The sequence below is a fragment of the Parasteatoda tepidariorum genome, chromosome 9, assembly GCF_982258835.1.
Source record: "Parasteatoda tepidariorum strain Cologne lab strain chromosome 9, Ptep-v5.0, whole genome shotgun sequence".
Taxonomy (NCBI): domain Eukaryota; kingdom Metazoa; phylum Arthropoda; class Arachnida; order Araneae; family Theridiidae; genus Parasteatoda; species Parasteatoda tepidariorum.
In genome coordinates, this window is record NC_141763.1 from 25,673,487 (window position 1) to 25,691,679 (window position 18,193).

Sequence of the window (18,193 nt, forward strand, 5' to 3'; positions counted from 1 at the left end):
GCCGCGTCAGCCACCGGTGGCTGACACTAAAATTACACTTAGGGCGCGTCAGTCACCGGTGGCTGACACTGAAATTACACTTAGGGCGCGTCAGTCACCGGTGGCTGACACTGAAATTACATTTAGGGCGCGTCAGTCACCGGTGGCTGACACTGAAATTACATTTAGGGCGCGTCAGTCACCGGTGGCTGACACTGAAATTACATTTAGGGCGCGTCAGTCACCGGTGGCTGACACTGAAATTACATTTAGGGAGCGTCAACCACAGGTGGTTGACACTGAAATTACATTTAGGCCGCGTCAACCACAGGTGGCTGACACTGACCTTTCACATAGGCCGCGAAAAACAGCTGGCTGACAGCGTATAACGTGATATAGAACTATAAAATTTACGCTCTTTTATGGTATTGCAGAAAATGTATTCAAAATTTACTTAATTATTGTGATTCTTGGTTTAATAAAATCAATTTACTAGGTTTTTATCCACCACTATTTCTAAACAATTCGTAGGCTTATATAATTCACCACTTTTATCAGATATTATAAGCATACCTTCTAACTTTTACGCATTTGGCGTAAAATTTTGTTTTTATATTTAAAGTGGTAGAAAATATATAAAATTTTTTCCTTTATAAACTTATATTTTAAATTATTTTAATCACCACTATTCTTAAAAAAATTAAGCACATATGTTAATATGTGTTGCTGAAACTTTTTGAAATACAACGTATTTTTTTTACTTACAATTGAAATTTTAAATCCATTTTATTACCACTGGGAAAAATCATAATGGAAGGGATCAAAAGTTGGCAGGTATGTATAAGTATCAGTCACCCCAAAAACTCTGTATACAAACTGCTTTATTTTTTAATTTTTGCTGTAATTTCTCGATAAATGGGATATGGGTCTTCTGCACGGCCCAGGTGACCAGTTTTTGTTAAATAAAGTAAGTAAGTAAGATATTATAAGAATTTTATTCTTATATTTGAATGAATATAAGATAGAGGTGAGCTTGATAATGGTGAAAGTGATATTAATAAATTGAATTATAAAAGAAACAAAATTTAGACTGTTCTGGCATTTGTTTCTATAAGACAAAATTGCAAAATATACGAAAAAAAAATATTTTCTTTCATAGCCGATCAACTCTTTCGAGGTGTGGGTATATTGCCAGAAAAACAACCCGCCTTCTTACAGAGGGCCCCTTCGCTCTCCACCCCATTAAGCAACCCTATTCCACTCTGCTCCCAACACCTCTCTCCTTTGTATCTCCCCACTCAGAGAAATAGCTAATGAAAAGTGACTCAACACACCCGTTTGTTTATGCGCTTTACCGACTTATATGGTCTTGAAAAAGGTTTACTTTTTAAGCAAGGAAAATATTTACTTGAGACGAATTCATTAAAAAATAAATAAAAGTTATTATTTTTACATAGTCAAAAACAATTTTTTTTGGATTGAATGAATTAATATAATACACAAATAATAAAATAATTGCTTTAAATATTAAGTCTTTTTTCTTATAGCAAAAAAATTTTCAGTTAGGTTGTATAAAGGCATTTTCTTGTGCCATAACTATCACTACAATTATTAAACATCAATTTAGTACTATACAAAACCTGCTCACCACTATCATTTAATTATCATTTCTTGACGAAGGCTGTCATTGTTTAAGAGTCTTACCCCATAATATTGACCCGGACGTGATATGATCGATTAACACGTTCACGCCGGGAAAAGTAAAAAAATACTGGTAGAAGAACTATTTCCAGAAAATTATTAGATAATATTCGGGAGGAGTTAATCAATTCTCAACAATAACAATTCACTGTAAGGAAATCTATCACGGCGAAGAAGCATTTCAATATAATAATTGCACCCGTTAAAAACAATTGGTAGTTATGGATTTTTATTATTCCCGGAAAAAAACTAAAAAATGGAATTTATTTGTTACCAGTTTTTACTCTGGTGCGCAGCCTAGATGAAACATTCTAGCGTGACCCACCGGTGGGTCACCCCGCCGTGAACGTGTTAATGGTCCACGTTGAACAGTTTATTTGCTAGTTGTGACTGCGTCATTGTCCTCCTCTCGCTTTTGCTTCTCTGTCTCATTTATACACAACGGGACTCGACTTATTCACTCGACTGCTAATAGCGACACAGAAGTGACCACACGCACAACCATGAACTTAATACAGCTCTCATGGCTAAAGCTCAAAAAACCCGGTAACCTTAATACAGTTCTCCCACAAATATAGCAATTAGTGGTATCCGTTCATCTATCCTTGATAAAACTCAGGTGGGGAAGTATTGCGGCGTTACTTCCACTTCGATTATTAAATAACTAGTATATAAGACATGCTAACTGGGTTTAATATGGAGGTACCTTTCGCTAAATGAAGGTTGACATTGTTTAATAGAAAAAGTTACAATTTTTAAGTAAAAATAGAAATATATTTCCTTTAGGTAAATGATGAAATACGTCAAGTTTTCGATTAGCTAATGTTTTAAAGCATTTTAAAATAATGAGAAAAAAAAGTTAAGTTATCAATTTAAGACCACCTAACCTAATATAGATAAAATTTATTCAAATATGCATAATTATTTTACATTAATGCTGTACTTCAACAAACACTTAAATTTTAATACATGCAATTTTCTTAATTCTTGTAATAAATACATAAATTAAATGGAGAAAAATTAATTACATAAAATATAGACAAAAACACCCATAGTAAATACAGTAAATCTATGCACAAATAAAAATCATAAAACTAATACAAATAAAATATACACAAAATTAGCAAAAATGGAAAATGTATCTAAGATACCTACATGAATATATTAAAAACTGGAATAAATTATCGCTACAGGAAAAATTAAGGACATATTGCCTCTTATTTTCAAATATCTGTAATTTGAGTAAAGGAAAATTTCAAAACGCCTTCAGTTTAATCATCTATGTTTTTTTCTTTTCTTTTTCGTTAAAGTAATAGATATTTTTAATAAAGTTAACAATAGCACAACATTCGTTAGATAATACTTGAACATATTTTTACATATTTAATATTTTTCATATCCAATTAATTCTATTTTAAGTGTTGAAAAAAAAATCTACTTATACTCTATGAAATACTTAAGATTTGAGTGATAAAAAATTTTTATCTGCGAAAAAATAAACTTGAAATAACAGAGATCGTTTCAGCAATCAGTAGTTTTCTTTTTATTACAAAACCAGGCTTATATCTTTTTATGAATGTTTTTTAGCAACGAAATAATACTTATTCGGGTACATTTGAAATTTAAAAAATATCTTTAACTTAAATTATATAATTTCCAATCTACACCGCGTTCATTTTAATTCTTGGATTATAACTTAAGTAAGAGATATGAAGTAATTACTCACAATAATGATAAAAAAGTTTATCGAAACTGCAGCTAAACTAGTACATACGTACAAAAACCATACCCAAAAGCAAATATTTACGCGATAGAATAAATATATAAGAATTCCGGATGGTGAATAAATACTTATTCGAAGTAACTTAAAAATATTGTGTGGTATAACTCTCTCTCCTTTTTTTTTGGTGATTTTTCTTTCTGATGCAGATGGTGCCGATTATAAAGCAAGCAGCTATTTCTTTTACTATCTGTTACCTAAACATTGAACTGGAGTTCGCCAATGGGAGATTGAACTCGAGTTCTTCGCAATGATAGTTCAATGCCTTAACCACTGAGCCATCGCGGCTCCATTACTATTACAGTAGGGAACCGATTTTCCGGAACGATCGGGACCATCGCTATTCCGGATAACTGATTTTTCCGGTTTTCTGAATCGCTACAAAAAGCCGTTTTTTTTATTGTTAAACACAACTAAAAAAAATTTTTTTGGGGGGAAATAATCTTAAAAAGAAGAAAAAACGATGGAGTAATACACTAATGATTATTTCCAAAAAGATGGTAAGGTAAGCATCTTTCAAAAAAGAAAGAAAAATCCTAAAATCTTATGAGGAAAAAAAATTTTTTTTTTAAAAAATGGCGGGAAAATGTATCGAATTTCGTTCCGGTTTTTTGGTTTTCTGATTTTCGGATAAGGGGTTCTGTACTGTACTATGATCCGTTAATACTAAATTAGAGAAGAAAAAAAAATTATTGCGTAAAACTTGGCATAAATTCCAACCGAAATTTTTTTTTTGTACATTTCAGTCATTAACCCCTCATTTCTTTTTCTTCTTTTTAATATACTAGTATAATCAACTAGGATAGTCTCTTTAGACTTAACAGAATTCTCAAACGATTCCAGGTTTTCTTAAATAAAATTCGAACAGAAAGGAATATTGGGCGTAGCGTGAGGGGGACACATTTTGGTATATATATATACATATTCATAAAATTTTACTTAAACAGTTCTCTTGAAATAAAAAGTGTGCCCCCTCTCACCCTATGCCTATGATCAGAATCTAAATTACAATTAAAAATGATTTAAATTACGGATAATAAATAATTTATAGACGATTTTGGCACTTTAAAAATATTGCTCATTTTATCACAAATTGTGGAATTTTATTAGAATTTATCACAAATTTTGAATTTTATTAGAATTTATCACAAATTGTGAATTTTATTAAAATTACCGTTCAATAGAAAACAATTATGCAGTTAACTGAATTTTGTACGATGGGTAATTAATACAAGCATTTTATTTTGATTATGTTACATACAAGTATTTTATTTTGATTATGTTACATAAAACCATTTTATTTCGATTATGTTACAAATGTTTTTAATGTATAGGGCATGGAATTAAACAAATATTTCTTTGAATTGCTATTAAGCTATGAACAACAAGGCTAGATCTGCAAATGAGGGGAGTTAAGCACAGAACTGTCAACAACTCTGTGGTTACTTAAAACTAAATTTACCCATGGTTTAATTACGAAGTGTTTTTAAATTATTTATAACACAAGTAAATTGCGATGTATTAGTAAAATTGAACTTATATTTATTTCAATATTTGTTAACTTATAACTGACTCTAATAAACAGCTCTTAAGGAAAAACACACAGAAAAAAAATAATAATAAATAAATAATAATAATAAATTGTGACATTTAGGGGTCTTAGGTTTGGGCCTCTTAGACCTTGTGATAAATCATGGACTAATGGCTACTCAGGGGTCCGATTTTTAAGAACGAAATTAAAGTACATTATTACTATAGTTCTCTATAATAATAAGAAAAAAAAAAGTTCTAATATTTGCAAAAACATTAATTATTTTTATTTTTCTCGTTTTTAACTGATGAATTTAAATCAATTGAAACATAAATATGGATTTTTTTTAGTACCTGCCCCTTCCCCATCCCCAACGATAGCCTTGAATTTCGTAAATATTTAGAAGAAGAAAATAAAACGAAGGCACGTGTGAAACGAAATTTGCCTGCAAACGCCAGTGAATCAATATACGCTATCTCTCTTCCTGCATGCAGTGACGTCATTTTCGGCCAATACCGTTGTCCGGCGCATTTAGTATTTAACCGCTCGTCTTTATTTACGTCGCATTAGAGCTGTACGATTGTCACTGATAAGTATTATGCTTTTTTATGGATAAAATATTGAATACGATGAGGCTTAAAGAACATTCATTTTATTTTTTCTCCTTAACAATTTTTTGTTAACTGTTAAATTTGTATATCTATTTTTATCACAAGTTTATTTTATTTTAATTCATATAAATAAATTTGTTATCTGCTTTTCTTCATTCATCTTAAAATCATTTAAAATTGCATTTTTTCAGAGGCATTGACGCAATTTAAGGAGTGATTTTTATCTTAGGATAATTATTCTTCATTTTGAAATGCATCTTTCGCTGCAAGGAGTGCTTCCGGATGAGTACCTTTACGTTTTTTCATCAAAATATTTTTTACTATTTTTTTTCTAATTATATTATGTTTCTATATATGTATGGTATAATTGATGTAAAAATATTGATTGGTAATATAAAACATTTTTTCAGCGTCATGATATCATAATAACGATATATTTATCTATACATATAGATTGAAATATCGTTATTATGATATCATGATGCTAAAAAAATACCGATTTTCCAATGCTTAATATTTTGGTCTAGTGTGCCATATTTAAGTTTTGACTAAAAACTAGTAATATTTTGAAATTTTCGTTTTTTTAAAAGTCTTCTTTCTAGTGGATTTATTATTTTAACGATAATATCTTTTATTTAAAGTGATAAATAATATTAAATAAGCGCCTGATTTTTGGACCAAATATTAATTTTTTTATTTGCTGCTATGCAATTTGTTCTTTTTTACAAAAGTAATTGAACTACTAATTTTGATTATTTTTTTTTTTTTGGATAAAATAAAGGAGTGTATCTGATAGCAAATAAGTTTTGAAGTGTTTACGTGTTTGTCAAGTTTTATAGTCTAATGCAGGGGTTGCCAAACTTTTTTGATCATCGACCCCTACATAATTTTTCGAAATCTCCATCGACCCCCATAAAAGTAATTTTCTGTTAATTAAAATAAAACTCTATTAGATACTGTGTTTGTACATTTATTTTATGATTTTGAACATTTATTAAAGTAATAGTACATAGTGTAACAATAGTTTTATGAAAAATATATTAATGTTGAAATATAAATACCTTAATATTTATGAAATAATAAGTAATTATAAGTAAGTAGAAATAATAAGTAAAGTAACTACGGATTTATTGTTTCTTAATCAATGACATGGGTGTGCCTGGTGTTTTTTTTTTTTTTTTTTCTGCAAGGTTCGTTATATTGGGTTCAAAATTAGTCAATTTTAATCTTAAATCCCCTCGAAACTCCACATTTAATTTATTTCTGTTCTTAGTTAAGATTTAATTTACGTGACTGAAACCGGCTTCAACCATATAGGAACTTGGAAATGCTATCATAAAAGGCTGAAATATTTCGTAAAGTCTTACATATTTTTGCATTATATTTATATTTGTCCAAAATTTGCTTATTGTTAAATTTTTAAAAAGCGTCTTTGCTTCAAATCCCCATAATAATTCAGCAAGCTCATCTTGCAGGTTGATGTCCAATTGATTGCCAATTTGAGCAGAAAAAGGTACAATAATCCAATCAGGGATGTCAATGTTTTCCAAATCAACAAAACGCAGTTTAAAAATTGTCGCTCAATTTTTGAAGATTACCTGCATATATTTCCAAGTCTTCTTCTTTTATTTCTAATTGTCACATATCTGAAAAATACTGATAATCCTTCGACCAATCGACCCTTCCTGTTCGAATCGACCCCCGCTTATGTTAAATAGACCCCTGGGGGTCTATATAGACCACTTTGGCGACCTCTGGTCTAATGCATTATTAGTGATTACATATTAATGCATTGATTTTACAAAAAATTGAAGCTCCAATATGCAATTTGTATTTATTCTGGATTTAATAATAGATAAGCTTTTTATAACTGCTATTTTTTGTGACATATCTTTTTTTATATTTTGATCATTTTTATTATATCTTTGAGTATCATATCTTATAACTACTTCAATTTTATTCATTTTTTGGTTATTATTTTGCACGTCCATGTTGATTTTTACTATAAGTATAATTTCCCCGAATGATGATATTGTAATCATTGAGAAAACATAATCTCTTAGTAATTTTTAATTGCATTCTAGACTAGAGCATTTTGGTTACAGAATGTGTTCATTTGGTTTAATGCTATGCATATACTAAAAGTATAGTTATTAATATTTATGTATAGTTATGAGACTTATTATGTAATTTCATAGCAATCTTGTTCATTTTATGTTTATTTATAGCTTTCGTACTTATAATCCCGACCAAAGTTTGACGACTGCATTATAATCCACTCCGAAATATTTGTATTTTCTCAAACCTAAGGATCCTAAACCAGAGAATATGTCTGGTGAGTTGCATCCAGTGAATTAATAACATTTTTATTTCTTCAGATTAGTAATATTTTTCTTACTTCTATGAGATGTTAATGTTTACTAGAGCAGTGATTATAAAACTTATGAAGCTTTTGAATTATCATACTGTTTTTAAATCCCTCTGTGAGCTACCAACGATAAGAATTTCCAACCTTTTTTTTTTTAAATTTTTTTTTTATCATCAAGTTTTTTGCAGGGGAGATATCAATGTTACTTAACCGTGGTGTTGACACAATCGACCAAATATGTCTCCACAAGTTCAACAAGCTTGTTTATATCTCGGAAAATAAAAAAATTTAATTGTGACAAACTCTGTGACTTCTTCGTCTGCTGTATTAATAGTTTTAGTTGCACAGTGACTTTTTTCTTGGAATATTTAGATAATTTGGGGTAGAAATCTTAAATCTTCAAAATATACTCTCAGTATTAGACAAAGTTACAACTGTGGTGCTCGCAGTCTAGTCAAAAATACCTAATAAAAGTCGGATGCTTTTCAAGAATTGTAGGGATTGGGACAGTATGAAGATGAGTGAACTTTTTCAAAGAATGATAATTATCTGTTTAACATTTATTAACAAACACATCTTTCACACCTTACTTTGGAGTTAAGTTTATTACGAACTCCTGTCATAACTTGATGTATAGAATTAAGCTATTATACTTAATAGTAAATATTAAAATATCTTTATTCTTTCTTATTCATCGCCAGGCCAATGTGACCCAGAAAAGACCGTTCATTATTCATCACCTAATTATAGTCCTGGACCGAGGCCCAACAAAAATTCAAAGCCTGACAACAATCCTGGTATGTTACAAATTTTTTGATTTAAATCTTATTGCATTCATTAGTTCGTTTCGTAAATTTATTTAATTTCTCGCAGTTTAACTCTTGTTGTTTTTTTCAATAAATATATATTTTATTTTATATTGACCAATAGCTATGGTGAGTAATAATATATAGGGTCTCCTTATCCTTTGTCTTTTTTAGCGAGAAGCTCTTACTTTAAAACCTTTAAATTCGTGTATTTTCTGTTACAAAAACTTAGGGTGTTTTTGAGGTTTATTAGAAGTTGACATCAAAACCAACCTTAAAGGAATCAACCTCTCAAGGTTGATGAAGTTGTTTTATTCACACTTTCAGTAGTTTTGATGTTGATAAAAATCTGACTTAGAGCATACAGTTATTATTTTTTCGTATCATGTGATCTACAATACCCAGACTTCTTTGTTAGAAATGACACTGTAAGATGTAATCACAAGACCCGATGAAGTTGTATTAATATCTCAAAATATTTATTAAATTTAATGGGAATTCGGTTTCATAAAGATATCTTACTGCCCAGTATGGACTCATTTTATAAATAAAGATAGCATTTCTACTTATGATACTATATTCCTCGAAGTGCTTAATTTATTTTGTGAAGGAGATTATTTAATGTTCTCATCTGCTGGAAAGGCTAGTCTGCAATTAAAATATATTTCTTTTTAAGTTAAGTTTTAAGATTCCTTTAACTTTATTAAGCAATAATTTTAGATGTTTATATATATATATATATATAGTTAGAGATAAAAAACCTGGAAAAAATTGAAAAAGAGAAGTTCTTTTCTTTATTTTCTTCTAGAAAAGTTAACTTTCTTTTCTCTTTTCATTATTCTGTAATTTTTTCCATGTTTTCTCTACATTTTGAGCTTATTTTATGAGTTCTATATGCTTGCAGATTATGCACAGTAAATAAAAGTTATTAGTTTCTTAATTTTCTGCATTGTTCGTTTTATCCTTTTTGTATTTATTATGTATGCTGTGGTATATGTTGCTATATATGTACTGTATATGTAAACATAAATTTAAACTTTATTAGCTAGTTTTTCTATAATAAATATAAGAATTGATTAATATTCAAATTGAATAGTATTATGATCTCCTTCTGCACTTATAAATTAAATTCTCTTACTTTAATTTATTAAGTATGATTACAGAACTATTCAGTTCAGTTCGAATTTATTATATGGGATTTTAAAATTTATATAAATATTATTGTAAAATAATATTTGATTATTTGAAAAAAGATTTTGTCATATCTTAGAGAAAAATATTATTTTATAAAGGAATCTGATTTCCTTGTTGATTTTTTGTTCAACTTGTTGCTTGACACTTAGAATTTTTTGAGGAACTTCTTTTAAATTTTTCCTGCGGCACTTCGATAAACGCACTGTGGTGACAAGCAAATAATTTGCTCCAGCTAAATAATAAAAAATATTTACAATACAATAGAAATGTACTAGAATTAAAAGATAGAATTTTTTGTTAATTTATTGTTTCATTTGATATTAATTCAATGAGCAATTCATAATCATTCTCTTTAATTTTGATGGAAATTATGCATCAAAAATTAATAAAATAAACATCTTAAAAGACAATTGCTTGATTTCTTAGTTGTCAAATAACACTTTTTCGTTATTATAAAACATTTAACAAACAAAAGAAAATATTATTAAAAAAAAAGTTATAAATAGGTAGAATAATGCAGATCTTTTAGTTTTATTTTATAAAAATAGATGGCGCCACTAATAATAATCATTTTAAACTTAAAACCTATTCTTTTAATTTTAGTAATCCACAAGGAATAAATAAATTATTCATTCAATTCGATAAACATTAATTTAATTCCATAAATATCAAGTTGAAAATATTGAGTTTTCATTTCATAGAGGGTATAAGAATTGAGCAAGGCAATTGAACTTCGATATCAATGTTATTCCTTAAATTAGAGTGATATTAGCTTTAAAATTCATGCATGTGATAATCATAAATTTGACAAAAAAAAGCATTTCCCTTAAAAATTAAATACAAAATTTTCCTTAAAATAACTAAACTAGTTATTTACCAATACCAACAAGCAAATCTTTCTCCTTGAGGTTTCGAAGTTCTGTAGTAAGTAAAGTTTTGTAAGTTCCCTGAAATTTTTTCCCTGAGAATTTGTAAGTTCCCCAAATTCATTTACCCACTTGTTGCAATCTTCTAAATTTATAAGATTGCTTCTAAAGGTAATAATATTTGATGAAATAGCTTCTATTTCATTTTAAAATGAAGGAGGCAGTTTCGCAGGTGAAAAACCTGACATTTTAAGTTTGCAAAACAAAAGCTGGAGTACAGAAATTTCTCAATGCTGAAAATAAGAAGCATGGCAGAATAAAATCGTCACAGAAGGCGTCGCCGATAAAACCAATCAGCGCTCACAAAATCTCTTGGGGAAACTATAGTTGTAAACATAGTTTACATGCACCTCGGACAGCTATTGCGGGAATTCTCGATAAGACTCATGAAAATAGTACAAGGAGTTAATGAACACATCAAATCTGCCAACTCCGATTTTCTAAAATTCTGAAGATTTATTAGGAAGTTGCAGAATAAATTACACAATGCAGTAGTTAAGAATAAAATTTAAAAAAATCATGGCAAACATTATTTCACAACTTAATTATTTTATTTTAAAACAAAACACAATATAAATGTAAACTGTATTCAATTAGAAAAGCAATATATTCTTACTGTCATTGTTTAATCTAATCATATCGATAATCCTTTAGTAAAATACAAGTTAAGAACACATATTTGTAAATAATAATATAAATAAATGTTTATTTATTAATAATATGAGATGCCCTTTCGCAAAAAAGTGGCACTGGACCAAAAGTAATAAAATAGTTGATAATTTTTAGAAGTTTTAATTTAAGATCGAATTATATTTAATCTTATATAATATTAGCTCTAATATCCAAAGATGGGAAGTTAGCGTGCTGACATGAAACTAAGTTTTTATTTAATAATATTAACACTAAGAAATTTTAACAATTAAATTGGTAATTATTGGATGCATTACAATAGTAATTGAGGATCATCAGTTTCTTCCATGTAAAGTTAAATCTGAAATATTATTAATATTGAGAGTGAGTCTAATGAAAGATACTATATTTTCAAATATTTCAGCTCCTGGTTATTATGATCCCACCCATAACAATCGACAAGATATGAAGCCAGGCTACACATTCGGACATAAGCGTTCACCTCCAAGAATTGATGCAACTCCTGGTATAGCTAAAGATTTATATCCTATCTATAGATTTGTTTTCTATTAAAACCTGCTATTTTTTATCAACTCCGTGTTACACAAGCACTTTTCATTAAACAAAATTCTTAAATAACAATCATTTTGAGCCAAATTTGTTTATTCTCAAATTAACGTTTATCATTTAAAAATTTATTATTTGCTGTATTTATTAGAATTTTGTACCTAGCGCACCACGTATAAATGAGAATAATACTGTGGCACCATGCTTATATAATTCCTGGATGACTCTGCCTATACATAATATTTAGTTCTTCTAAAAAGCCTATACTCCGTTGCAAGTTAAGAAATGACCATTGCGGTCTAGGACTTAAGTAATCATACTGTACTGCTTTAATTCTGTTTTATTTCGTTAAAAAAATTATACAACTATGCGCAAAAACATTATAAAAGCTTTAAAATAAGCCACTTCAGATAATTTGTCCCATCTATTAATCATAGAATTACATATTATTTAAAGAGAAATAGGTTATAATTTCGTGTTTATACTGAAATCCTAAACTGCTCCTATAAAAGGTGGCACTTCTTATACTGACATGCTCTTAACAAATCAAGTGCGAGATAATAATTTTTTACTACTCAGCTTAACTCGACTATCATTTTACAACTAAAATAGATGATTACAATGACAAAAGGAAATCTTTAAATGTAATTTCGTGTGGTGCTAAGTTCCTAATATTACTTAATATAATAATTTCTTTATATGAATGCAGTTCTATGTATATAACTATTAATATATATATATATAAACACAAATAATAAAATAAAATATAATAATATAAAGAAAAACTATAAATGGGAATAACCAATAGTCTTCAAGACTCATCTATTGGTATAATTTAATGCAATATTTCTGAATAAAGAATAATTATCCTAGGATAAGAATTATTCTTTATATGTGTCAATATCGCCAAAAAATTATTGTTGAAAAAGAGCATGAAATAAAAGAAAGCAGTAACTTACCGGCGTGTAGCAAAATGCGGTTTAGGTTTTAAAGTAAAATAATTAAACAGTTAACAAAATTCGCAAAGAGGTAAAATCTTTAAAGTTGTGTTTATAGCTTGAATCGAATAAAATAAAATTTAAAAAATATATTTGGTCGAGAAAAAGAAAAAGTTTTTTAAGCAAGTAACATATTAGTGCTGCCATCTATGAAAAAAACTATTAAAAAAATATTCGGAAATTAATTTAATAAGAAGAAAATGTAATTATATTTATTACAATAAAAAAATGGTAAACGTTGTAATTTAATTAACAGACTTTAAAAAAAGGTAAGAATCATTCATTCATTTCCATCCCATCATTCATAGGGTAACTCATTTAAAAGTCAGAGCTTGCACATATGGATAGAGGGTTGTTTATAGACTTTATCCTTCATTCATACATCCTTACATAATTTTAAAATCTACACCTATCACCTGCATTCATCTGGGGTGGTTGTTTATACACCAGAGCCCGTTCACTTCTTACAAAAAAATAGTAATAAATAATTAAAGTATTAAACTGTTTATTATACTGGACAGTTAAAATATTTGAAGTTATTTTAAGAGGCTACAAATTATTAAGAAATTACTTAAAAATGTATTTAACTAATCCAGTATAAAAGGTCATACATCCAAACTATTCCGTCCAGTGGCATATATATATTGTCAAGAATAAATAAAAATATTAAATTGTTAACTGATTTCGCATATTTAATAAATTGTTCTATTATCAAAAAATATTATGAGCTTCCAGATACTTTTGGATTGTGTGTGCAGAAACTTTTTTCTTTTCTTATTATGATACTCACTAATATTCTCCCTGACTCGAATTAATCACTTACTAATATCACTTGTGTATCACTTTATGTCATTCACTTTTTAGAGTACTTTTAAAATCCATTAGTTGTGCACACTTTCACATCTCAAAATTTTTGTTTTTAAATTTAATAATGTGTTTATAGCACCTGGATACTATGACCCTGATCAAGCCTTAAAGAAAGTGGAAAGTTCAAAGGCCAGTTACAGTTATTCATTTGGAGAGAAGCATCACATGATGGAAGACGCACCGGGTAATCAAAACGTCTAATGAAAGAACACAAAATATTACTACATGTTAGAATAGATGCATTTGTGTTACAGTACAATTATATTAGATTTACAGTATATTCAGGGATTGGACAAAATTATGGAAACATACTAACTCTATACTAGTTCTACTCTAACCATATACTAACTCAACTCTAACTCTATACTAACTCTCTGAAAATAACTTTCGTTTAGCAACAAATGTTTTGGAAACTTTTACAAATCTCTTGGCTCAGTTTGAGAGATCATGCTTTCAGATTTTAGAAATGTTATCTTTTTACCCATGCAAAATTTGGATCAACCAAATTGAGGAAAGGAAGGTAATAACTTCTTCCAAACTTTTATATACCAAAACAATTTTGAAATTATGCTATAGGATTACGATATTTTCAAAGAATAATTGCCACATGATAAACAAAACAAAGTTTTTTAAAGTATTTCTAATCGCTCAAATTCAGGCTAGTGTGCTGACATGAAACTAAAATATTACTAAATAATATTAACACTATGAAATTTTAACAGTTAAATTAGTAATTATGAGATGAATTACAATGGTAATTGAGAATCGTCAGTTTATTAAATGCAAAGTTTAATTTGAAATATTGCTAATATTGACAGTGAGTCTTATGAAAAATATGTTTTCAAATATTTCAGCTGCTGGTTATTACGAAACAGATTCGGCCTATAAGGATCAGCAAGATATGAACCACCCAAGCTACACATTCGGACATAAACGTTCTCCTCCAAAAGTTGATGCAAACCCCGGTATAGCTACAGATTTATTACCTATTAAAAACTGATATTTCTTATCGCAACTAGTTACACAAGCACTTTTCCTTAAATTAAACGAAATTATTAAATAACAATCATTTTTGGCCAGATTTGTTTATTCTCAAATTAACATTTCTCATTTAAAAATTATTTTCTGCTGTAATTATTAAAAATTTGTACCTAGCAAACCAAGTATAAATGAGAATAATAGTGGGGAACCATGCTTATATCATGTTGATATGCATTTGAGCTGGGAGCTTAGCTTAGCATCAATTTGGTGCGCACTTATATACAAAGGGCTTTCTCAATTGAGATTTAAAATTTTTTTTTATTAACTTTCAACGCAGTATAGTTGTACATTTTTGCTGAAGAATTCATACACAGATTTAACCAATACAGTTTTGGGAATAGAGTAATCAGTAACTTGTAGAAATCAGCAACTAAAAAAAAAATTTCCAAAGTTAAATTGGGGTGCTTTTCTTTATGATCAGAATTTTTCTTGAGGTAGAAAAACTAGTATATTAGTGTATAATTCTTGCTCTAGTTAATTTGTTAAAATTTATTTTGCCCACCACTGCTTTTTTTTCTCTCCATTTTATTACCAGTCATATAAATCAGATTGTTGTAACCGGGAAGCAACCCACCAGAAGCTGCGGACAACCGCAGAGAAGGTGGATCCACCGCCGTGCATATATATTGCCATTGTTATTTCTTCTATATGAATGTTTGTGCCATCTTAATACTAGACTATGTGACTAGCCATGATTCTAGTACCTAGTCCTCTATCATCATGTTTCACGCCATGTACTAGATCATGTATTATGTACCTAGTCATCTTATCTTTTTGAGTAATGTCATATCTAATAAATCAGTGAGAGCCAACTAGGGCTGGTTCTGAGTAACCAGAACAGTCTAGGTGCAGTTATCTCGTGAGAAATCTTTTCAAAAGTTGGTGCAATCATCCTTATTTGATAGCTTTTACTATTTATTTCTCTACCAATGTATTAAAACTTAAACAGAAAGCGGAGTTGTTAGTATCCCTGATAATTATACCCAAAATATTTTTGCACTGATACTCACTAATATTCTCCCCGACACAAAATAATCACTTACTAATGTCACTTGTGTATCACACTTTATGTCATTCCCGTTTTAAAATCCATTACTTATGCACACTTTCACATCTCAAAACTTTTACTTTTATGTTTAATAATGTGTTTATAGCGCCTGGATACTATGATCCCGATCAAGCTTTAAAGAATGTTGAAGGTTCAAAACCCAGATATTCATTTGCAGAGAAGCATCACATGATGGATGACACTCACTGTAATCAAAACGTCTAATGAAAGAACACAAAATATTACTTCCTGTTAGAATAGAGGCTTTTGTTTTACATCACAATTATATTTACAGTATATTCAGGGGTTGAACAAAATTATGGAAACATACTAACTCTATGAAAACTCTACTGTAACTCTATACTAACTAGACTCTAAATCTATACTAACTCAATGAAAGTAATTTTCGTTTAGCAGCAAATGTTTTGGAAGCTTTTACGTGGAAAATCTCTTGACTCAGTTTGAAAGATCATGCTTTAAGCTTTTAGAAATGGTTTCTTCGGAATTCGGATCAACCAAATTGAGGAGAGGAAGTTAGTAACTTCTTTCAAACTTTATTACCAACAGATTTTGAAATCATGCTATAGGATTGCGATAATTAAAAGGATAATAGCCAATTTAATTTCAGGAGACACTGAGTACCTATCCTGGGGGCTTTCTGCTCCTTTATAGAAATATAATCGAACTAAGGAAGTGGAGGGGGGGGGGAGAATATCACATTGGCTAATTTTATATGATAATAAAATACACTAATGAGTTATATAAAAAAAATTAAAAATTCGTGAAGTGGAAAAACTTATTTATATAAATATGGTATTCAAATATACTTCTTTAACTATAGTGGTATTTAAAATAGGAAAAGAGCTTTTAATTCCTTTACACTCATTTCAGTCGATGTAAATTTTGCATGGGTAAAAAGGACACCGTTTCAGAAATCTTTAAACACGATCTTTTAAATTGTACCAGCTGTTAAACCATATTAAATGTTCAAAAACATTTGCTTCTATAAGGAAGATTGTTCAAATAGAGTTAGTATCAAATTATTACCATATTTTTGTCCATTTTATTATCATGTTGTGTAGAACACAAGCACATTGAATTTTCTTAATAAATGCTTATAATTTACCATTTTGTCTCTTATTGCTTTAATGTGAGCGAGTCAATCGAGGTATCTGTCTTCCGCCGCTTGCCTCTTCATTTATGATATAGCTATAATCAACGATGAGGACTTATCGGTGATAAAAATAATGGAAAATTACAGTCAATTATTTTTAAAATCTTAATGCATTCAGAATTTCTCAAAACTCCCAGAAAGCATTTTATTGCTTTCCTGGAAGTGCAATTTATTAAGTTATTTTTAGGAAAAATCGTTTACTTTCATTTTCATCTGAAACGGGGAGTTACGTGATTATTCGCGAACTGACGTCACACGTGTCCATTCATTTACAATCGCTGTACTGTGAAAACCAATACTTTCTTGCTTTCATTGAATTTTCATAATTAAATCCAACTATTTTAGATAAGCAATAACTATCTGTAAAATAAATTGTGCCCTAATGTAGCTGAATGAAAATGTGGGTTTTGACATAATGTATATTTAAAACGTTATATTTTAATGGAACCCACTGAAACATTGTTAATATTTGACAAAATTTTCTAGTTCTGAATATTTAAGATTTTTTAATTCAGTAAAAAAGGTATTAAAATGAGTTATGTATACCTGGTACTACTTATTAAAATGATTAATGTGTATTTTAATATATAATAATAATAAAAAGAAGACATAAACTACATTAGTAAATATTTACTTAAAAAGTCTTTTAACTCCTGTAAAAATGAATAAAAAAAGAAGAAAAATTTAATTGCATTATGGGAATTCTTGAATATTAACACATAGATTGAAACAATGATGAATTGATATTTTTCAATGGACTAGATTTATGAAAATACTGATTTGTTTTAATACAATACCGAATAATAAAATGATCCATCGTATATCTTAATTTTAACTATTTCTATCCAATCTACGACTGCTTTTAATTAAACAATTAGGCTTTTTAACTTAAAAATAAGTTGAATAAAATTTAATTTCCTATGAACTTTAACACCACTGATTTTAGCCGAAACGAAATGTTGATTCGCTGTG

General features: G+C 28.8%; 1 protein-coding gene across 5 annotated transcripts; it reads left to right on the forward strand.

The window, feature by feature from the left end:
- Positions 1–5,545: 5,545 nt before the first annotated feature.
- LOC107440113 (uncharacterized) lies at positions 5,546–17,173 on the forward strand. Of its 5 annotated transcripts, XM_043053634.3 has the most exons (8): positions 5,546–5,584; positions 5,794–5,888; positions 7,831–7,937; positions 8,672–8,767; positions 11,951–12,052; positions 14,035–14,142; positions 14,813–14,923; positions 16,154–17,173. In XM_043053634.3, exons 3-8 carry the CDS (start codon positions 7,931–7,933, stop codon positions 16,270–16,272), a joined length of 543 nt encoding a protein of 180 aa, XP_042909568.2. In that variant the 5' UTR covers positions 5,546–5,584; positions 5,794–5,888; positions 7,831–7,930; the 3' UTR covers positions 16,273–17,173. The 5 variants fall into 5 exon arrangements, with proteins under 5 accessions (XP_042909568.2, XP_087007226.1, XP_071042724.2 ...); XM_087151100.1 differs by lacking the exon at positions 5,794–5,888 and having other exon boundaries at positions 5,560–5,584; XM_071186622.2 differs by lacking the exons at positions 5,546–5,584; positions 5,794–5,888 and adding an exon at positions 6,777–7,746.
- The last annotated feature ends 1,020 nt before the right edge of the window (positions 17,174–18,193 follow it).

Excerpts from the sequence above, each read along its gene's own strand:
- LOC107440113 (XM_043053634.3), top strand. Across the intron at positions 12,053-14,034 it reads AAGAATTGATGCAACTCCTG|CACCTGGATACTATGACCCT; the intron begins GTATAGCTAAAG and ends ATGTGTTTATAG. Across the intron at positions 14,143-14,812 it reads CATGATGGAAGACGCACCGG|CTGCTGGTTATTACGAAACA; the intron begins GTAATCAAAACG and ends CAAATATTTCAG.